Source organism: Polyodon spathula, chromosome 14 (assembly GCF_017654505.1).
Source record: "Polyodon spathula isolate WHYD16114869_AA chromosome 14, ASM1765450v1, whole genome shotgun sequence".
NCBI classification, from domain to species: Eukaryota; Metazoa; Chordata; class Actinopteri; order Acipenseriformes; family Polyodontidae; genus Polyodon; species Polyodon spathula.
Window position 1 is genome coordinate 32,321,897 of NC_054547.1, and position 23,652 is coordinate 32,345,548.

At 37.0% G+C, this 23,652-nt stretch overlaps 2 protein-coding genes across 2 annotated transcripts; one reads left to right on the forward strand and one right to left on the reverse strand.

Moving 5' to 3' along the window:
• The first annotated feature begins 1,442 nt into the window (after positions 1-1,442).
• On the forward strand, positions 1,443-11,592 carry LOC121326534 (short transient receptor potential channel 1-like). Its single transcript, XM_041269870.1, has 5 exons — positions 1,443-2,127; positions 4,944-5,083; positions 5,761-5,904; positions 9,887-10,068; positions 11,028-11,592. Exons 1-5 carry the CDS (start codon positions 2,091-2,093, stop codon positions 11,044-11,046), a joined length of 522 nt encoding a protein of 173 aa, XP_041125804.1. The 5' UTR covers positions 1,443-2,090; the 3' UTR covers positions 11,047-11,592.
• A 101-nt stretch (positions 11,593-11,693) lies between these two features.
• LOC121326533 (procollagen C-endopeptidase enhancer 2-like) lies at positions 11,694-21,649 on the reverse strand. Its single transcript, XM_041269869.1, has 9 exons — positions 21,428-21,649; positions 20,810-20,918; positions 19,960-20,215; positions 17,572-17,696; positions 16,908-17,044; positions 15,476-15,639; positions 13,844-13,927; positions 12,951-13,118; positions 11,694-12,197 (listed from the first exon to the last, which is right to left on the reverse strand). Exons 1-9 carry the CDS (start codon positions 21,517-21,519, stop codon positions 12,067-12,069), a joined length of 1,266 nt encoding a protein of 421 aa, XP_041125803.1. The 5' UTR covers positions 21,520-21,649; the 3' UTR covers positions 11,694-12,066.
• Between the last annotated feature and the right edge of the window lie 2,003 nt (positions 21,650-23,652).

Sequence of the window (23,652 nt, forward strand, 5' to 3'; positions counted from 1 at the left end):
TACTAATAATATTGTCTTTACTTGATCTTAATTTTATAAATTAAGTCATGCATTGCACTTACAGAATACACTACGGACCCTTGCAAAAGTGCTATAAATAACGACAGTTCTATATAATGTTAGTTATCAACACAATGCAACACATGCTTATTTGCTATCACAGACGATCAAGCAGGTGAACAGTACACATGCGAAAAACACTGCAGTCACATCAGGACCAACATGCTCGCTACACACAGCCGAAGTAATTTGTTTAGATTTTAGATTTTGAATGGCGTAATGATTATGGTGCAGCGTGTCAAAAGTGAGCAATAACAGCCATAGCAATTGAAGGGCAATCTGTTGATCAACAACGAGAAAGAAAAGAAACTTAAAAAAAAAAAAAAAAAAAAAAAAAAAAAAAAAAAAAACACGAATCCATCAATTGACCGTGCAGTAAGTCGATGAATTAATGGTATTTATTGCAAACTGCAGGCCATGTAGAATAAAGATCTAGCATAAATTAGGTCTACATATGTAAGCAACCTTGATGCATACCAAAAAGTGTTGGAAAACATTAAAGGTTCTTATTTAAATTGACGCGGTGTAGCTGCTGGTGCTTGGTGAGTGATGCGCATCAATGTGTTGCTGTTTTCCTTCATGGTAATGGCTGCTCTTTATCAGAGCACCGATTCTTCATCTCCAGACAAGTACCTGGCACTAAAGGATTTTCAGGGAAGTGAAGGAGGAGACGAACCTGGACGAGAAACTCTTGCTGGCGTGTGAAAAGGGTAGATTAAGGAAAACTACGTGCGCAATTTATTGAAAATGAACATGAGAAAATCAAGAGTTCTTTTAATAACATTTTTGCTTGTAATTTTATTGGGTTTTTTTTTTTTTGTCAGAAACCGATAACCATAAAGTAAGAAAAACTAGAAACAGACAATTTTAGGTTTTTTATTTATTGAATTATAAGTATTATTGAGCTATGGCAGACATTCCTTAAAATGTTTTAATAAGTATTAATAACAGCATCTTGAATAGAAAAAACACGACTTGCCTTCATAGGCCTTTTAATATAATAATATAATAATAACATAAACAGACAATGTACTTTAAATATACACAAAGCATGTGTGTCCCACAATTAATACTGTAAGCGAACCCGTCCTGCTGCCTTAATCATGTTCTTGTAATCCTTTTTTTAGACGAAAGATGCGCTTTTGGTAGCAATCGACTCAGAAGTGGTGGGAGCTGTTGATATACTACTCAATCATCGACCAAGGCGCGCACCGAAGCCTTCAATAGCCGTTTGTGCTTTCTGAAACTTTGATGCAAAAACATAAAACTAAGATCTGAATTCTTTAGATCTTAAGGTTGCAGTGCCTTATGCTGGTATTTCCTGTGTTAATGTGATCAGATTTAAAAAAAAAAAAAAACAGCATGTAGAAAAAAAGGACATCCTCTTTTTTCATTTCCTTTCATTTTTGTGATGTTTCTATAAGCTTGTATATAATATTGAAACAAGGAATGAAGTCACCAAGACACATTTAGCTGTTAAACAATATTGTGGCACACTGCAGTGCAAAGACAAACAATAATGGTCCATCCTCATGAAGCTGTACTCATGGCTATTCATTGTACTATTTCATATAAGTTTCAAATCGGTGTCAAATCAGAACACCACATAATATAAAAGGATCGATTACGCAACCAGTACACAACTACAGTAACTCAAAAGAATAGCAAAGGGAGGTTGGAACAGTTGTGTACTGGGTGTGCAATGTCTGAGTGATAAATATGGTTTAGTGGCATATGTGTATAAAAAGGACATTTTTTTTTTATATTTCAGTCTTGCACTTAACTGCAAGTGCTTCTGACTGCAACAGGAATATTGCGCTTTGCATTTTTTGAATAGTTGGAGCTTGCTTCTCTTCTTCCCTAGAAACTGATGCAGCGTATTCAGAACCCAGAGCACTCCACAACCATGGATGTGGCTCCCGTCATTCTAGCGGCTCATCGCAATAACTATGAAATCCTCACCATGCTACTGAAGTAGGACATCTCGTTGCCTTGGCCCCACGCTGTGGGGTGTGATTGCACCCTGTGCAATGCCAAAAATAAAAAGGACAGTCTTCGCCACTCCCGGTATGGGCTCTTTCATTACTACTCAAGGGCTGTTTGGGATTAATTTTGTGAGCTTCTAAACTTAAGGCAGGTTTTACTGTCAGACCTATGGAAACTCAAGACTAGGACAATCTCAGGTATGATTCTTTTTAAACCACTTACATGTGACGAGTCCTTGACATTCCGCTCTCTTGATCAAGTGAATGGCATGTGATATAAGCTGAAGATGTATGCACGGCCTGCTTTTATCTTCTTGGGTCAGTATTCTGCAAGCAAACCTAATCCATGGACTACAATAGACCCTTCCCATAAATAACATGAAATCCCCTCAATCGACCCCTATTTAACAGTTCAGGGCTTTGTTCCATTTATTTAAACCCTGTGAACCGCTAAGTAATATGAAACACATAAGAGTAAAGGCCTTTAGTGCATTAAGTGGTTAAGGGATTTAATACAGCTTTTCTTTTATGGCAATGGTTCTTCTGTGGCTTTTTCCTAAAAAATAAGTGTTGTAGACAGAACAATGGATTGTGGCGTTTTAAAACATGAGTGGTAAAATGCTTTCTGCTGGAATACCATTCCCACTGCGGGAGTTATTTTTCATCTTTCATGACATGAATGGGTTTTTAGTATGGTTCAGAGAGAGAAATGTGTTTACCGTGTTAAAGCCTTGTTTTAAAAAAATGAGTCTTTGAATTTACATTGTAACCCTAAAAGAAACTAAAGTTGGTGTTTTGTTTTTTTTAAAGAATTTCTCAATTACTTTTTTTAATTTTAAGTTTTTATTCCTGTTGAAATTGTTTTTTATTTTATTTTTTTTACTGCTCCTTCCATTTTGTTCTGTATAGCTATTGCCAAAGGTTTTGCATCACCTTTAGGATTGAGACAATTAAAAAAAAAAATTATTATATATAGAGTCACCTTTTGGCTCACCACACAGGCGCTCACAGGTTCTTCTCCCTTCTGAATCACGACCCAACACACAGGATTGTACTGAAACAGCGCTCACGCGCACTTTTAATAAACACAAAACAAACACCTAGCTCCTATTTGGAGCACTCACTAAACAGGAACCTAACTATCAGGCAGGACGGCTAAACCGTTTACCTGCCACAAACATTCAAAAACACACCCTCACACAATACGATCACTCACTCACACAGTCAGGCTCTTCCCTCAGCAGCAGCCTGGAACAGACTGGCTGCCTCTCAAATACCCTGCACCTGGCTCTAATTTACAATTACCACCAGGTGCAGGGGATAACTAAACAATAAAATAATTACACAATTAAACCCCGTAACACCCAAATGTGCATTCACACAAGGTTTTTAGCAGGGAAGGATTTTAACCCCCTCCCTGCTATCTCACTATATATATATATATATATATATATATATAGATATATATATATATATATATATATATATAGATAGCAGGGAGGGGTTTATATATATATATATATATAATATATATATATATATATATATATATATATATATATATATATATATAATATATAATATGATATTATAAAACATAATTTTGATATTTTATTTAATTGTGGTGTTTCAAACTGGAAGCTCATAATAGTATAGGTACAGTATTCTTCGATTTATAGATTTTGAAAGTCGCATTAAATCTAGACATGATATACTATGTACTGCTACTCATAAGGGATTTCTAAATGCAATACTCCTCTTGAGGACTGTTATTTCTAAACCATAAGGCCAGCGCAATCATGCATCTAGTATAACCAGATGGGGCAGTTTTCCACTCCATACAGTCTTATTCCTGATATGTTTGCGGCAGCATTGCTTTTGGTTTAGTCTGTTTTGAATTTCAGATTCAGTGTTGAAGATTTTAGAGCGGCAAGACTACATGAATAGAGCCCAAACTACACGAGAAAGGAAATAATGACCTGTGCTTTAGTCCAAGGCTCTTTATGATTAAAAGTGCCTTTATTCCTTTTCTTCCAGATTTTTGGCATTGTTATTTAGACAACAAATCATACTGTGTTTAAAACCCCATGCTGAACCACTCAGGGTTGGCATTCATAAAGCAATGATGGACTGTTATCACAAAACTCCCCATTCTGTTTCCTGTATAATACATCTACTTTGTCCAAAATGAAGTCTGCACCAGAACTTTTCATGTGCCCAACAGCTGGTGCATTTCTTTCAAAAGCTAAAATCCAGTGTTGTTTATGACTTTCATCATTATCCAACATCCAGTTGTCCAGTCAAGTTGTTTGGGAATACGTGATTATATTCATTGTTTTAAAATGTATTTTACCTGTATGATTTAGAGAGTCAGATAATAAATAGTAAAGCTGTCTTGTCTGGTATTTGGCTGTAGAAGTAATGACCTACATTTTGAATTCATCTGGTTTTGTTTGACTGTATTGCATACCAAATGTAACATACTGCAAAGGGATCAATCTCTAGAATCTGCCAGATCCACATATTCAAGCAAAGTTAAGCCTTGAAATATTTCCGTTTCAAAAGCAATAAAGCATCTAAGCTACATACTCCCGAAGTGCAGAATTTGTAAATCAGATCAATGTAGAAACATGTGCATTATTTGTAGGCTTGTATAAGTCAAGTTACATCAAACCACAACTCAAAAAAAGGTCAACTAGCTATAAAGAATAAATAAATGAAGCATAATCTCTGCAAATATATATATATATATATATATATATATATATATATATATATATATATATTATATAGCAGAAGCTGAGCTGGAAGGGATTGTTGGAATGGAAGACTGGTTTGGAGAATGGTGTGCACTTTCCTTTCACAGCGGTATATTGTAATGTATCCTTTTTCCCCCAGGAATGGTGTGGTCGGATGTTAAAAGGCTGTGGTATGAGGGGCTGGAAGACTTTTTGGAAGAATCGCGTAATCAGCTCAGCTTTGTCATGAACTCCCTCTATTTGGCAACTTTTGCCCTCAAAGTTGTGGCTCACAACAAGGTGAGTACATTGTTTCTGGAGTAGAGGGGCCAGTCTGGAGCAGGAACCAGAGGATGTTTAAACAGTTTACTCATCTGTGACTGAGACATTCTCAGAAGTCATTACACATACTTAAAGAAAAGCATCCAAGATGTTGTTTGTTTTTAAAGCAGGCTGTAAAATACTAAAGAAATCACATTTTAGCAAAAGCAACCAATTTCTAATTTCACAGTCCAATTGTGTGATATACTTGTTATTGCTTCGTATACTGTATGTAGCTTACACTTCTGTGGACTTTACCAGAATGTAGACCTGGTTGGCTTTCCAGTTTGTTTGCATTCTCTAAATCTAATTTCTGCTGCAGACTCCAAGCTCCTTGTATCGTCTTGCCACAAATATCACTATTAATTGTGAATTAAACTGGCCTGCTCCTGCTACTGTCCACTACATGCAGCAGCAAATATGTAAGAATAGGGGAAAAAATGATTACATTGAGCTGATATATTTAACACATACCTTCTTAATGTAAAACCCTATGAGGCATGCCAGATTTCATTTTGCTCCCTCATACTTTTCAATACAACATGCATGCCATTTGGCCCATTCAGTCCTTGCATTATGCTTGTCAAATATATTTTGCGGGATATAAAAAAAAATAAAAAAATTGGCAGCTTTTGTTGTTTTGTCCTCTTCATTAGTTTCCAGACAATGCAGACAGGAAGGACTGGGATGCATTTCATCCAACTTTGATTGCTGAGGGACTGTTTGCCTTTGCCAGTGTGCTCAGCTACCTTCGCCTCTTCTTCATGTACACAACCAGCTCTATCCTGGGACCCTTGCAGGTACACTAATCTACTGTGATTCTTTTAAATATATTTCTGGGCATTGAACTTCTTTTATTTTAAGTCCCTGGCAATTGTCATCACTATTCGACAGGCTCATTTCAAATACTATACCATGTCATTTGAATATCTGTCTCCTATGCATTGCACTTTATCAGTGGGGCACTGGCAATCCACTTTGTTTAAATTGCTTAATCTATTGTAGCAGGCAAAACAGAACAAAGGGGTCCAGCACACAAGTCATTTAACTGGCTTGCAATCTTAAACCTCCTTAAATCACCTGGCATCAACATGCACTGGAGTTAGGGTTTTTATGCTGAGGTAGGCGATGGAAACACAAACCACTGCTTCCAATTTGAGTGAACAGATACCACAGTAAGAGCACAACAACATTTGGTAAAGCTTGGTAACAACACACTGAAAGAATAGTAAATTATTGATACGTTTGGTAGGTAACTATGGCAAAAGGTGGCAAGTGCATCGTACAAGCATGGGAAATGTACAAATGACAGTTACTGTGAAACATTTTTTAAACCTGTGTAAAAAAATCATCCAAAAATACCAACACTTTCTATAGCATTACTTGCTGTGTTTTACTAATGTGGTTTTGGGTGGTGTCTGTGCTGCAGGTAAGTACTGTAAAATACGGAGTTGAGAGGATAAAATGTACATTGATGATTCCTGACGGGCTGTGGTTGTGGTGAGTTCACATGCTCTTGCTCTGACTAGGTACCATAAGGACTGCTGGAGGGGGTTGATACTTTAACATGTGAAACTGCAGTTCTGTTCTACCATTCAAGCCACTGACTTGCCACTTAGATAATTCCAAAAATAAATAAAAACAAAACAGCGCACAAAAAATTCAGCAGAGAAAATGTTAGCAGAGTACAGACAAGAGCAGCAGTAATAATGTGATGCTGTTGGTTCAGCCAGTAGCCCTGAATCTGTCAATCAGTACCTGACCTGAGGTGAGGCTGCCCTCCCCATCACTAGAACGCCTTCCCTTGAGGAGTCTGTATGTTTACTGTGCTCTCCTTGAACAGCTACTTGTTTGTAAGGGATCCAGGGAGTATTAGAAACCTCCTTCATTATTCAAGGTCTCCCACGGTTTTGGTAAAGGAGAGAGCTGAATCATTCCATTCTGCAACACTGTGCTTCACTGCCTGGATCACAAACCAGTGACCACCCACATCCCTTTAATATTTGTACAGTGATAAAATTATGCAGGGGGGGGGGGGGGGGGGGGGGAGACAAACAAGGAATGTTTACAGTTTACCTGTGTTGAAACTCCTGAGTGAAAAACATTTGAAATGGACAGGGTAGCAAATACAGCTCACTGCCTTTTGGTTTGATTTTATATAGATTTTTATAAGTAAAAGATAGAAAAAAATAATTTAATCAAAGTTTGACATCATTTTTTTTTCCTTTTATGCACGTGGCACTTGTTGGCATTTTAATGTGAGTTTGCTGAAGCATTTTGTTTAACCTTTAGGACCATAAACTGCTTATTTGTAGCCATTTTGATGGAGATTCTGTGTAGGCAAAAAAATCGGTGAATCGCACCATTCACAGCAGCACACTGAGATCCTTGTGTTAGCTGAAAACTGCGTGTACCCTGGTCAAGTATTTATGGTCTTTTCCACAAACAACAAAGTTGTGATATTTACATAAATATTTTGTAGAACATTAAAATAATTATATAACTAAAATGAAAACAGTAGGTAGTAGTTGAACTATGATATGTATTATAAGTGTAGTTAAAGATTTTTCTTACTTTTAAATAAGAAATATAAGATAAATCACGAGTTTGAGGGAACATCCTGCTAAGTTAAAAAACAGGATCCCTTTAAGTTTTGAAAAAAAACTACGTAAATCACAGAAATAAAGACATAAAAATATATAGTTTTCTCTCTGGCTTTGAATGGAAATCTAATTCCCCTTTGGGGTTTTCTGATCCTTAAATTGATAGGAGAGTAGGACTGGGTGGAGACCAGCTGGACTTTTCTCTTGATCTGAATTCAAAGTCTGGCTCAGAGAACAATGCATGTGGTTTGGGACCAGTTTAATGGACTGTGGAAATGTTTAGTTTGATGTATATCTAGTATAGAACTAATATAGTTTTGTGGATGTTTTTTTCTGTTTGGACCCATTCCCGTGACAAAACTGGGTCTATTGATTGTTATATACATTGGTGAATGTGAATACAATTGCCCTCGATTTTCATAACTTTGGTTCTCAAATGTATAGGATCTCAGTGGCAGTATTAAGACAACAAATAATACACTGCAGACAGAACTGCATCTGCCATTATATTCAGGTGTGACTGATAGAGTGATAGATTATGATGTCATTTGTGCTCTATTCTATTCAAAACTGAACTCACAGTATTAGGTTTTGAAGATTCCTGAGGTATCTTCAACAATCTTGGTTATAAACCATCTTGTAGATCAGATGCCCTGACATCAGGAGCTGGACCGGCGTCCCTCTAGGGGTTCATCATTTGTTACATGGCTAGTGCATTGCAAGATGTCTTAACAGTCCTCATCTTATTCACCATTGGTCTGACCCAGCTTTATGACAAAGGTCATGCCACACCTGTGGAGAAGGACTTTGTGGGTATCTTCTGTCAGCGGCAAAACAACGACACTTTCCATTCATGAGTTGCAATTTGAGGGCTGTAAGATTTGTATAGTTTGGAATGAATATGGTACATATATTTGAGGTGCATTGTTGATAAAATAGTGCATTTATTGAAAAAGCAAGTAACAGTTGCAACAAGAATATTGTCTTTGATGATGATTCAGTTTCACTGCAGTATCAGTTTACAATATGTTTGATTATATTCTTCCCCACAGGTTCATTGGCACCTGCTATGCTCTCTTTTGGTATGTTTTTTCACTGGCCCACGTAGCTCTGTAACGAGGTTCAGTTACACAGGAACTGGTCTTTTGTCGGGCCTTGATTATCGGCACATACAACGTGGTGGTTGTCATTGTCCTTACTAAGCTTCTTGTGGCCATGCTGCACAAAGTTTTCGGCAAATAGCGGTAATTAAATTCACTAGCTTCATTTTTAAAGGCATCATTGCTCGCAATTCCCCTTGAAAGTGGGTTGGAACACATATCCCTAATAGAATGTGAGGTATGATTTTCTCTAAGAGTTCTCTTCACATAATCATTGGTGGAGTCTCCTGTTTAACTGTAGTGCTGCATGAGTTTCCTCTCCTGCATTAATAAACTCTGGCCTACCGTAACGATTTCCTTTTTGTACCAATTGGCCAGCTTGTCCCAGAGAACTAATGCCATACTTGAATATAATGTTATTGATAATGATGCATCGCAGGAGAATCACTAAGGCAACTTGATCACACATATCAACCACCAGCCTGTTGTGAGAGTTCTTCTCATTCTGGTAATTTAGCAGAACAGTAAAAAAACTACAGTTTAAGATAAACAGCCCTGATTAGATGGTAAAAAGCTAACGACGGAAAAGGTGAATGTAGGAAAAATATTACAAGTTAATGTATTTGCACACGACAAGTGTCACTTTCCCTTAGCTAACCAGTCATTTTGAGATTTTACACACTGCATGTGCAGACTAGCAACCATTGTATTTTACCATACATTATATCTAGGTTGTTGTGCATCTAGGCTGCAGAGTCACTTACAACAACATCTCCCCTGAAAGACTGAGCACAAGGAAGTTAAGTAACTTGTTCAGGGACCCACAATGAGTCAGTAAGTGAGTCAGGATTTGAACCGCAGACCACTTGGCTACATGCCCTTTTCTTTAACCACTGGACCACACAGCCTCCTGAAGATATATTAGCTTCCTTCAGAAATCTGTGCTTGTATAACTTGGGTCAGAAAGGATAAACAAGATGCCAAAGTTCAATTTGGAACAATTTGGAAGTTCTATTAAAATACAAATACAATCTAATTAGAAAATATCTGACCTTCTTTCTCACTCTCTGATGCTTCAGAACCATGAGGACAAGGAGTGGAAGTTTGCCGGAGCTAAGCTCTGGCTTAGCTACTTTGATGACAAGTGCACCCTGCCTCCCCCCCCCCCCCGAAGACCATCTGCTACATTGTCACTAGCCTCAGTAAATGGATCTGCTCTCACACCACAACAGGCAAGGTCAAAAGACAGAACAGCCTCAATGTAAGTAAGCGTGTGGAAAGTTAGAATTTCCTGTCTGGCTGACAGTGGGCTCCTTTAAGTTTTAAAATGTAAACAACCTACCAGAAGCACGTCAATAGCATCTTCATATTAATCTTCATGAGACTTGTATTGCGGAAAAGCTCATAGACATGAGCAGTGTAAGAAGGACTGACTCATTTCAGGTGTTCTTAAGAAAAAGGACAAGCACTGTCATTCTGTATTAATGCATACAGCAGCCTTGCATCACATTATTTATCGCTCTCTTGGCTGATAATATAAGCAAAGAGGTTTTTGTTCAGATTTAAATTAAGTTTGAGCCTTGGTCCTCAGGTATCAGTATAACAACAGTTTGTTAAGTCTGTGATAATCGTTTTGGTATAGAGTGAGCCTAAAACGTTTACTATGATAAATGTGCAGTTTATTATGCTTTTACTGTGTATTTACCATCCTTAACCATGATAAACCATGTTTTTTTATGCTTTATCTTATTTTTGTAAATGCTTGCCTGTCTTTCACTACATTTTTACCGTATTTTAGTATGCTTTTACCATGATGTACCCCACTAACATTTTGTAATGGTCTTTCTGTTTTGAGCATGTATGTCCACCGCTAAATGTGTGCTCTACGGATTTGATTGATGATACTTTAAATTATTACTTCACTGTTTATCTGGCATAACCATCTAAACTACAAGTATTGGTACACCATTTGTCCTTAATCATGTCCTAATACTTGGGAGGGTCATTTATATGACTAATTGTTTGGGTCTCAAGTGAGATAGCTGGCTGTGCTCACCCTACCATACTGATTCACACAATGATGACCTCCAGGGCAGGCTGTGGGCCATTATCAGGAAGGCAAACCAATGCCTTCCATTTGTATTATTTATGTTGCTTTGCAAATGGTGTTTTAAGTTAGAATTAAGCTTTCCCAGGGTAACTCTTGTAATTCTTGTCTAGGAGTGGAGAAACGGGATGAAAACTACCAGAAGGTCATGTGCTATCTAGTTCACCGCTACCTGACTTCTACAAGGCAGAAGATGCAGAGCACTGACCAGCCTACTGTGGAGAACCTCAGTGAGCCTCGACAGGACCTCTCCAAGTTCCGCAACGAGATGAGAGACCTCCTGGGATTCCGTGCCTCCAAGTACGCCATGTTTTACCCCAGAAATTAAACAAATCTTCTTCCCGCCTGCAGAGACATCAAGCGAGAATTCCTGAACACAAAAACTCCACATTCTGGAACGAAGTGGAAAATCACCTTTTTCAAATAAAATTTGAAGGAAAAAAAAAAAAAACCTCCCGGAATGTTCTGGAATGTCTTTCATATTAAACAAAAACAACATCTAAAACACTTGTGTAATACATTAACATGGTATTTTACATTTTTTAAAATTACAATTTTTTTCAGCGAAAAGACTGAATAAAGATTGCAATAAAAAACATTGACCTTGAATTTTTCTGACAGAAAATTAGGCCTGACTATTCTCTGCCTGATGGTGAAACCAGTTACAATACCAAATTCTTATTTTTTCATCTATCAACTTCATGTTTTGACAGTATACAATAAAGCCTCAAAAGCGACACATCAGGCATTATGAAGGTTTATAGGTTTCTCTCATGGTGTTCACTATCAAATAGATTTTATTGAGCAAGAGATAAAATACGCTTTACAAAACTTAAACCATAAAAACAGGTAATAAAATACCCTACTTATTAGAGAAAGTGTTTCAAATGAAATCTCTTATACACTTTCTTACACATCACCACACGATACACATACATTTCGCCAGTTCCATAGTCATCAACTATGAAATAAAGCAACAGATTCAGAGCAGTTGAGTCAACTTGGTTTGGTGTGATTATGCTTCAACAGTCAGCAGCTTTGCTCCCAGGTGGGATGGTTGTGTGTGCATGCTGAAATCCAGCTTGGAGGTGAAGGGTTGCTTGCTAGTGAAGATGGATTGGCTGAGCTGTGTGTCGGGGGTAGTTCACAGAATTAGCACCGCTTGTTCTTCAAGGTGTTAAGGTTCTTCTGATTTTTGCTTTTGAATGCCATGACGAAGTTGTTGGGTGCGATTTTACCACGTCCTTCTTCGTCGGTGTGACCCATAAAGAGGTAGTTTAAGCCTAAATGGGGATGGAAAAAACATAGAAGCTTAACCCTAATTTACCAAATTAATCTGTCACCTTTACACAGTAAGGTCAACATTGTACACTGATCACATGTAGACTTGAGCAGAAATGAATTGAAAATTCACAGGGAGGGTTGTTTTGATTGCAACCATAATATCTTCACAATGCAGATTTTATCCATCACTCGTGGTTCCATTCAAGCTCACATAATGACGTGTGAGCCCAGATTCAATCTGATGTTAACTGCACTGGAAAGCAGACTGTCTGAATGTCATATTTTAGATGAGTGATGGTTTTGTTTGATAGTAAAAGTGCTATCTTTAAATAGGTACTGAAATTGAACAGATGTTCATAACATGCTGCCTGTGGAAGGAAACCTTTAGAAACAAAACCACATGTTTTTGTTTTTTCTTTCTACAATTTTGTTTAATCCTTAGTGTCATACAAATAGCCCTTCTAGATAAAAGTTTACTATGGTACAGTTTCTCATTCCTGATACTTGCCACACTTTCACTGTGGTTTACGTGGTGCTGTGGCTGAGACCAGACACATGAGGTAATTGAGGCTTTCAGAACAATCCTGCAGTGCCGCCCACACTGTCTCCTTCGTTTCCAGCATCAGCAAACATACTGATAATATATTTTTCAAACTTTGTGCTATAGCATACTATACAAGAGCAATGCCTTTGAAAAACTAAATCACCTCTATGAGTCAGCTCAGAAATCTAATGGATCTCTCTGGACTCACCTCGTCTGATAAAAGGGCACTTCTTACACAGTACCACAATCTTCGCGCTCATGTTCTTTCCAGCCTGTTGGATGGCCAGACTCCCCTCCTTGTAGACATTAATGATGGAGATGGTGACGTACATGCTGCCTCCACGTGATACAGCAGTTATGACTGTGCCAGTTATCACTGAAAAACAAGACTGTGTTTTAAAGTCTTACATCAAATAATTAGGGTAAAGGCAATTTTATTTTATTAAATAATACAGTATTATACAGTAAATAGTATAGATACACATCTGATATTCAGCACTGTCTTTAAATATACGAGAAAGTTAATTTTTCAAACACATTTCCAAGAAACACAGTTTGCCCCTGCATACACAGTGAGTGTGAAGCAGTTAGTGTACTGTAGCCTCTATTAAGGTGTTATAAACATTGTGTCCATATTCTCAAAACCTGATGTTTCTAATTTTCTCTGAAAATTTTGTATTCTAGTGTCTGTAACGCTATTAACAGTGTAACATAATTATAATTGAATATCCATGAAGACAATGCCCTGGATATCCGGGGGAAGGAACCCCAAAAAATAAATAAAAGGGCATTTTGTTTAACCTGTCCTTGTAAATAGTTCACTTGTAAAACCATATGCAAACACCAGCAAGCACTCCAAGTAACTGTAATTAGGTGTCTAGTGCATTTCATAAACCCATCCTGGAGACCAACACATAAAAGTTGTTCCAAGATGAAAAACAGCCAGCGTAGCGACTGAATCAACACTTTCATTTACCAACAGTTTACCTACAGTTCAGCCGTCCTCGTTTACAGAGGGACTGTTTCTGATACATACATCCACTGTTGCTCTCAGACTAAACACATGTTGTCTATCTGGATGGAAAAATTGATTTTCCTTACCAAAGTTACTCGAACAGTAATTGCTCTCCAGGGTCCCACTCCTTTTGCATTTTTGCTGGCACAGGGCTGCTGAGTATTTTAAAGCTGAAGAGTGAAAAAATTGAAGAAAGTAGTATATATATATATATATATATATATATATATATATATATATATATATATATATATATATATATATATATATCCAATATGCTAACAAAAAGTTGTTACGAAATTGAAGCACAAAGACTAACCCTGTGGACAGCTGGCATGGGGGGCTTGGAATCAAACTGGGAGAGAGGCTTACAGCTCAAGGTAAACCTAGTCTGGCTCTGGAACCATAAATTAGCTGAACAGGGTGAAATTTAGTAGGCTTTGTAGCGTTAATGGTGAGGAATCCTATTGAATTACCAAGCTAACTTTCCATTATGTAAATCTTTTTTTTTTTTCAGGGCTTTAGTTTTTTATGTACTGTATGAAATTAGTGTTTTCGGTTACTTTCCAAAATGCTTGAGTGTTTTTTTTTTTCTGTCAAAATATGTAAAGTAGTAACTCGACAGTACTTGCACACTTAAGTTGTACCTTCTTTTCTTTGCTTTTTGTACATTTCACCACAATTCTGTTTTAAAACCTCCAGATCTTAACTGTAGTACAGCTTTAAATCTCACTAACAAGCCTCCATCCTGATTGGAATCTCGTTTTAAATCTCGCAAGCGGAGTCTCCAATAGAAATGTAGGAATGTGCTATCACTCAGTAGTGGGGCGGGTTTAAAGTATTCCGAACGAATCAATGATAGATGCAAGTCAGGAAGGTGGGACATTGCCCAGCAGTACTGGGAAATGTATTTATTATTATTTTTGTAAGTTAAATTTTTTAATGGTAAAAGGGTAACGTCAACGTGAATTGATTAACCATTTCCACAGTTTTTCCAGTGTTTATTGGCTATCCACCAATTTAATTTTGTTTTGTATTGAGGGTGTTTTATCTGATTTTATCAGTTAAAACCAAAAATCAGAAGCCCAAAGTATAATACAGTTAAAATAAATAAATAAATAAATAAAAAGCTTTTAACATAACCCGAAAGCAGATCAGATCAGAACATTTTGTTCAGACAATAAGAATGTTAAATTCCATGGAATTGAGTAGATATTGAAATTTGGATAGATAACAAAGATAACAAATCCCAATTCTTACACAATAACATCAATTTTGAGACTGTCGGACTAAGGGTTTTGTTTTGGTAGGTTCTGGTTTCCTCACAGGAAAACCCAGACGTGCCCATTACCCCTCAAGCATAATTCACCTCAGTTTCTACTCCCATCCTGGAAGGCAAAAAAAACCCCAGAAAAAACAGGATGCAGAGAGACACCTCATACATTACCAGATAAAGCAAGTCTCTTTGGTCAACAGTGGAAAAATCTAATTTGGTGGCTAACGTCCCACTGGCAACCATTATTAGCTTGCTACTAATGGAATGCTGACAACATATTCTTCAAGAAAAAAACAGATGTGAAATGTTCCCTCTGTGATAGCACTGTACCAATGGCTTATACCATTGTAGCTGCCTTTCTGCCATCACAGCCCCTTAGTACAAAACCACTGTCGTGGCACTACTGAAAGACAGTTGAAAGGATGAAAACCATAGTACCTACTTGTTGCTCCCGTTGTTGCTTGTGTGGTCGTTGTGATGGGAGATGCTGTAGTTATGAGGTACTTTTTTGGCCTAAATTTGTAGTAACCGATGAAGCCATCAGCAGTCAAACTCAAATCTGACAGAAACTGGATAACAAGCTCATTTCCATCAGAAAAAATGGGTCTGTTTTAAAAGAAAAAAAGGGGCACAATGACACATCAAAACACTTAATTTCGTTTCACATTTTAGCTTTTTAAAGCATGTATCGTTTGAGCAAATAACACGGCACCGATGACAGCAGTGTTTTGTCTAGTTGAGGTTCTTGTAGCTTTACCTGCAAACCTATGCTGGAGTTCTTTAAGGTATTGATGGATGTGTACATTTCATTATACCTGTAAAACCTGCAATGGAGCAGCCCTAAGGGAATGGGGTTGCCCACCCCTGGTATAGAGTTTGGAATGCCAGTGTGTATGTGCTTTTTTTTAACAGGGATGATGATGGTGATTTACAGCCTTGTCAGAATTCTTATGCATTCTGCATCAGACTGCATTGCATCAGTGAAAAAATTATATATATATTTTTTAAATCTTTTATTGCAGCATGCCGTATTGCCAACACAATAAAAAAAAATATCCAAATAAACCAGATTCTGACTGGATTTAATTTCTATGTTAACACAAAAGCCAGCAGTGTATTATAAAAGGATCAAGGACATCTGGGGCTGTGCTATTTAAGATGCCACTGTGTAGTATCCATATATACAGCTGTCTTCCCTTTGGCTTGTGTAACTCTGATGTCTCCATCAAAGAACACATGTTAACAGGTGAATAAACAGTTTGCGTTTTTAATGAATGTTAATGATATGGAATCTAGCTGTAGACGTCTCTGCTAATGCCTACAATATTTGACGACCCATCACACAGAATGATCACTGATGTGTTCATTTCAATGGCATACTGACTTTCTGTTTATTTATTTATTTCCTAGGGCATTTATAAAAATAATATGCTAGTATTGATATACTTAGCGTAATGTAAAAGGGACATTTTAAGTCGTTTTGAGAGGCATCTATATGCACAGTTATACTTAGTCAGTTTAGATGAACTGCTTGTGAATTCTGACAGCTGAATTTGTTATAACTTTCACGCATCATCTCAGCCAATCAGGTTCTGCAGTCATTACTCAGTGCTAGATGCCCATAAGACTTTGAGCGTTGAAATTCTTCCTGTATCGCTGGCTCAGTTTTAAGAATCCTAACGCAATAAGTAGGAATAAAAAATAATACCCGACACTGCAGACGTTACCCACTGAAATATTACCAATGTTCAACTGTCTAAGAGGTAATACTCATTGTTATTTGCTAACTGGTATTAAATGTGCCTTAATTTTGCGTTAATAAACGTTGTAATTTAAATTACAAACAAAAACAAAAATAATAATAAAACACTTACGCTGGGGGACTGTCTCCGCAGTATTTTCCTATTCTTCTGGCATCGTTGATTTCAGCCCCGTTGAAAACAGCAACATAGTCATAGCGGCAATAGTTATCTCTCTCCACATCAAACTTCTCAAACTTCACTTCAATAATCTGGGCACACAGGAATGATTTTGTTTTTTAAAGAAAATATGTAGATGCTAAGAAGCAATGCAAAGCAATCAACAAGGGATGAGACGTGCCTCATACATATATAAAAAAACAGACCAATAAACATTTACTGGACTTGAAGTGGCTGACAATGGTAAGGGTATGTGGCTAGGTCTGTTAAAACACAAAAACTAGATTAACTTTATTTATAGAACGGAAAATGTTGTGGTTTAAGAACACAGCAATTTAGAATGACCAATCAACCTAAACAGCATGTCTTTGGATGTGGGAGGAAACCAGACTACCCATGTGAACATGGGGAGAACATGCGAACTCCACACAGACAAACCCCTAGGCTGGAATTGAACCTAGGACCCTAGTGCTGTGAGGCACAGCACTAACCACCATGCCACTATGCTGCCCTTGTTATACTGTATATTATATTATACAGTACAAGCAATGCCACTGCAATAGATAATTACTAAGGTATTAAAAGATATACTTAAGGTTTTGCTCCACAAATGTCTTACTTGATTTTTTGGTGCCACTATGTGCCATGAACAGGTGACTCCTGCAGGGTAATCTGTATCTGGCCAGTTTGGAGTTTTAAAAGAGCCAGCTGGTTTATCTAAACGACCTCCACAGTACTGATCCCCTGTTTAAAAAAATACTGAAATCAATGGGGTGAAACTCAACGTTAGAACATATAGCAACTTGTGGTGATGGCATCTCGAAGTATTAAGTAAACTTTGCATCCACTTTGGATTGACTGTGTTTTTTTTGTTTTTTTTTGTTCTAGATTTGCCAAATTAACTTTAACAGTGTCAGTTTTGCTTAACAGCAAAAAAATACATTAAAAATAGATCCAAAATGTTTGTTTAAATTCCAGCTAGCTTTCTATTGTTCTTTATGAGGAAAAATCTACCTATTAACATTCCTATCTGATCAAACCCCATAAAAAGATTGTTTTACTACCTTCCAAATGCTGAACAAACTTTAAAAAGCATGTGTTAATAAAATAAACATTTTGATTACTTTAAAAGAAAGACTGTCCTTGAGTTATATAAATATTTTACTACAAGAGGGCTATGCAGCACACTGCCTGTTGTAAAAAAAAAAAAATCAAACGTGAACAACCTGAACTCAGGGTCTTGCATATGCTAGCAGATAGCCCATTCGCTCCTAGCAACACAGGAAGTGCTTGACCTGATTCATTTGAATGCATGTGGAAAACCAAAGTCCCTGCAGAATTCCATGTTGAACTTGGATGTGTCAATGTTTTCAAGAGAACACATCACTCTTCTGGCAACTGTTATTGAGAACCAAAGTTTTCCACTGAATACATTTTAAGTATTTGAGCAAAAGGGGGCCCGACACAAAGCACATTTTCTTTCTCAATAATAATATAAGCACATCCATGCCTTCTGTGGCAAGCCTTCAATGGTTCCCTTGAAGTTCAGTGGTTTGAATTAGATTTTAGCTTGAAGAAAGCTGAACCAGCTCTGTTCATTAAGTTGGTAGCCTTATCATTTTTACGTGAATGAATACTGTTTATTTTGTAAAACCTGCATTTTGTAATCATACCTTTCATTGTTCGACACAGACAGACAGAAAATTCAACACCATTATTGGCAGCTGTCTGCTTTTCCTGACACATAAACTTTACTGCAGGCCAAATATTTTCAACAATACTCTACAACTAACCATGGACCAAAATGCGCAGTGGCCTTAACAAACTGTTTGTTTTTGTATTGAGCAGAATTCCCAAGAAGACAACAGCTGGGGTCACATTGGTTAGGCATCCAACAATTCAAGATATAAAAAAACAGAGCCAGACTCTAGACTTGTACAGTAATCAGAAAGGCACCAATCTGTCAGTATGTTGTTAAAAGTCATATTAAAAATACCAAGCAGACATGCGGCATGAAAAAAAACAACAACTTTCCAAATGTTGGTAGGTTAATAGTCCACCAAATACAGAAAACATCATTGCAGTTCCTGGCAAATAATAGTCTCTGTAGTTCCCGTTCATATTGTGATCCATTTTCCATGCTCACCGCACAACTCTAAATCAACAATGAATGAAGGTCTAAGAGTATCATTTACAGCTACAGTGATTCATGATCGCGTTCAATTTGATACTAAATCAGAGTTTGCATCACATTCTCCTTCTAGTGCCCTCAGAAAGCTGACCTTGTTTATTTTTTGCAGTTACTCAAGGACAGTTTTAGTTGCGGGGACACAATCTTTTTTCACACCTCCACACACACAAACACCCCTATATAGACATACAGCAGTGGGTGGTTATAAAGGGCATCTTTCAAAGTTTGTTAGCAAAATAGACATCTTTTAAAGGATTTTTTCCAGAAATGCTAGGTTTAGTTTTTATGATTACATTTAACAACAAACACATAGAGCTTATACAAATGTACCATTGTAAAGGCACAGTAAAGTGTAGTAAAGTATAGTAAAACACAAAAACCAGTGGTAAAATACTGTAACCTATGGTATAAACATAGGGGAAAACTGCATGCAGTTAATATGCAAATTCACTACTTCCTCAAACCCAGGTAAGTACAACTTTGCAGTAAGTTGGAACAATATACTACCTTAGTAATTCACTGCAATACAATACAGTGCCATTGTCTCATTGATTTATTTCATAAATTGAATGGGCCAACTTTAATAAAATCATCCTGTGACTAAGTATGAGTTGGAACCCTTTCCACAAAAAGTGTTAAGTAATGAAGATAGAGCTTAAACTCTCATTAACAATCTAATACGTCCCGAGTAAACTATTTTGGAGTAAACATACGTCTTGCTTATATTTTCAGCGTGGTTGATGTTTCTGCAAACTATAGATTCTGCAAGAAATCACAAGACACAGTTAAACGTGCTTGAATAAATTGCGGCTTTACCTCTTTCATTGGGCTGAGCGGCAGAATACATGGCAAAGAATCCGTTACCCGCCGTGTTGGCGTCAGAGACCATCTGAACCAACATCTTGTTGCTATTGGAAACAAGCGCCCCTGGTCTGAAAGTCCCACAGAACCTGCCAAGCCGCTGTCCGTTGGCTTGTCCATTGTAAACATCGACATAGTCATATCGACATAGGCTATCACTTTCCAGGTCAATGAACCGGAAGGACAGGACAACAACTTTCCCTTCGGGAACCTGCAAAAGATGCACAAAAAGGTCCATAAAACAGTATTCATAGTATATCTATCTGAGATAACTGCAATTAAATCTCAAAATGCCATTCAGCTGTCTGCTTCACCATGAGGCTCTTTTTGTTTGGATTCCCAGTTTGGAATTTGATCTTAGTGACCCATATTACTCAAACCGAATACTCATTGTCATTAAGATGCATTTCCAATCTTTCAAGAGTAGTCCTAATAATGAGATGGTGTTAATTGTGGGGGATCCTCAGCTTCACTTCCAATTAAGCCGGACTCACAGAGAGAGGTGGGCTGTATATCTTCTGTATAAAAAAAAAAAATCACTATCATATTGTAAAAATATGGTTAATAATGGCTCGAAGGCAAACCAGTTTATATAACCTGCAAACTGTATCAGGAGTGCTTGGATTATAGAGATCATTACAGTTGAATAAGTTAATGCTACTTCTTTGAAAATATGCTATCCATTGCATTACACACCCAATCCATCTAAAAACCGTATGTGCATATGTGTTTGTTTCTTTTTAAGATACCTTCACAAATGTTCTTGAAAATGCCCATGATAAGATGCTGCCGGTTTGCTGCTCACCGTGATTTTCCAAACACATTTTGTATTTGGAGGATACACTCCGGGGAATCCTTCGCTGCCAATAAATCCAGATTCTCCCGTTAGATTTCCTCCGCATGTAAAAACAGGTCTGAAAAAGAGTAAAGACTAAATTATTTTACCAAATATATACCCCCTGGCTACTTAACCGCTGATTTACTGCACAGTGCACTAGCACACAACTGAAAGATTACCATGTCTTAAGTAATACCAGCTATCATAATGACAATACAATGCAATAAGCGAGTAGTACGGTATATAATAACTAAGTCTGTTTGACAGAGTTAATGGAATGTGCCATTCGTTATATTTCAGTAAAAGCATAATAATGTAGCGGTTTTAATGAATATCATACTTTTTTTAAATCAATTAATCAAAACAGACTCCGGATAATACTTGGGTGTCATCTCAACAGTGACCGGTGCTCGCATACTGAAAAGTGGCAAACATCACTTTTATCTGTGCCGGCTTGGTTCTCACCCCTTGTTTGTTTGTTTGTTTTTAGTAAGTACTGCATTCCATAATTAAATAAGCACAGCAAACTATACAAAACCATTAGAAAGCATATTTTTTTAGCTAGAGACTTCATAACGCCAATACCTTCGCTGTTGGTGCTGTGCTGAGATCCGCGTAGAAAGCAGCAGTGCGAAAAAGCAGCCAATGATATTCCTCGTCATTGTCAGCGAGTACATCAGACAGCCAGGTACAATTTCAACTTGAAGGCTCTGTAGTTGAAAAGAGACTAATCTGGTCCACAGCTTTTAAAAAAAACTACCTTGGCCTAACAGTTCCCTGAGGGAGTTTCTCTGGCTGCAGGCTGTAGCAGATGAATATCGCATTTGTTAATTTTAAGCAGAGTAGGAGGGAACAGGCTTCTCTGAAACAGCTGCCGCCCCTTTTCAAAAACTCTCATCAAAGGCTGAGTTAACAGTCAATTGATGGCGCTGCCACTTCCACTGGAAATGTACAATTGTTTCTGAGAAATGGTACAGTGGTTATTACCTACATTCCAAAACATGTCCATTAATGGCAATATATGTATTCTAGTTATAATAATACATTATTATTGTTTTGTTCTTGTAAAGATTAATAATTCATACTATTATCAACGATGATAGTCTCGAAATCAGTCAGAGTTAACATCTGTTTGTTGTTCGACGGATTACATGTACTATGTCACATGTGGGCACTAATACTACATGCACAGTCCCCAGTGTTAGCGGTGTGGACATGTGGGGTCCAGCCTCATCCATTTGGAAACAGACTAATTTTGGAACATTTTAACTTTTTTTAAAGAGTGGAAATGCGTTTAACCTATTCCTTGCTCGCTTAGATGTTCTTGTTTGAGTGGGTCTATTGTTGTCAAGGGTACTAATATTTAAAAGTCCAAAAAAAAAGGCTTGAAAACAAAAAAGAGATTTTGTGTGTAATCTGAGAATGTTTTCAAACATCCTGCCACTTTTACAAGCGTCCTAAAATAACAGTAGAAGAATCCTTTTCCTGTTTTCATTGTGTTGCTAATCGGGAGGCCTAAAAACGTCTTTTAATGAGGTAATGGTATTTGAAACATTTCTTTGAATTGCGACAAATATAAAACAAAATAGTAATAAAAAATAACAACCAGCTGCTTAATAAAAACAGTACTACTACTGTATTTTAAAATAACCTCTGAATAACCAAGAAAGGTCCTATTTAAATCTGTAAATGGTATGACTGTTTAGATACCTCTAGAATATTATTGGTAATGCATGGCAGAACCTGATCCCTCCCACTGTACAAATGCACTGGGGCCACAAAAACGTTCATGCGCCTTGCTTGTTCATTTGATCAGAACCAATATAATTGTGGTCTCTATCCTATCCAAGACTTAATTATATATAAAAAAAGTAAAACCAGGAATGGGTGAAACTGCTATGCAATGGCTGTTCTATCTTCATCTCTATTCTCTCTCTATTCATCTCTCTCCTTTTCTGATATTTGCTTTTGTTTTTAATGGTCCCTACACCCATGATGTCACAGTTACATAAAAGCTACACCTTGAGAACCACTCATATATCTCTTTGCCTGGGCTTGATTCCATTTTGCATGGATGTTACTAATTTCTGATTGTGTGAGGTTTTAGTTCATGAAGTGTTTGTTGTATCTCTGACGGGGATGTAGCTTACCGTGCTAACCACTGCAGGGCGTACTTTACTACCAGCCTATTTCCTTCAGTATTTTCCCTGATATTCATTGTAATAACATAGTATTACAAAAGTACCATAGTATTACAAGAGTACTTCATTTGCTACTGCTTTATTACAATTCTAAACTGCTGGTCTAGCTATGCCTATTCCTCCCTGAGTAAGGCTTCCTTAGACTAGTTGCCTTCTATTAGGTGTGGATGTGTTCAGACATAATGTAACAAGTAGAAAACCTACAGGCAAATTACATTCCTAAGATCTGGAACACAAAAAGTATTATTATTATAATAATAATAATAATAATAATAATAATAATAATAATAATAATAATAATAATAATAATAATAATAATAATAAAGAAAACATGCTTTAAGAAACTAGAATATATTTCGTGTTGAATATTTTCTGGTAGACTGAAAAGCTTACTGAATATTTATTCTGAACTTTATAACATCTGTGATTGTGCAACACTAACACCAGAGTAGAACTGTCATCCTGTCCCTAGAACAAATGTGGTATTTCCTGCATCCACTGTTGCATTTAGAAGAAAAATAAAGTTGGCTCTATAAGTTTAACTGCTTTTTATTTTTTATTTTTTAAATGTATTCACTGACAGATGTGGGTAGACTTAAGCTGAACTTT

Bases quoted from the DNA above. Each gene is read 5' to 3' on its own strand.
- LOC121326534 (XM_041269870.1), top strand. From the start codon at position 2,091: ATGCCAAAAATAAAAAGGACAGTCTTCGCCACTCCCG. The intron at 5,084-5,760 runs GTGAGTACATTG...CCTCTTCATTAG, and splicing joins AAGTTGTGGCTCACAACAAG to TTTCCAGACAATGCAGACAG. The intron at 5,905-9,886 runs GTACACTAATCT...CTGATGCTTCAG, and splicing joins CTATCCTGGGACCCTTGCAG to AACCATGAGGACAAGGAGTG.
- LOC121326533 (XM_041269869.1), bottom strand. From the start codon at position 21,519: ATGTACTCGCTGACAATGACGAGGAATATCATTGGCTGCTTTTTCGCA. The intron at 17,045-17,571 runs GTAAGACATTTG...CTGTGTGCCCAG, and splicing joins TAGTGGCACCAAAAAATCAA to ATTATTGAAGTGAAGTTTGA. The intron at 12,198-12,950 runs GTGAGTCCAGAG...ATCCCCATTTAG, and splicing joins GTGCCCTTTTATCAGACGAG to GCTTAAACTACCTCTTTATG.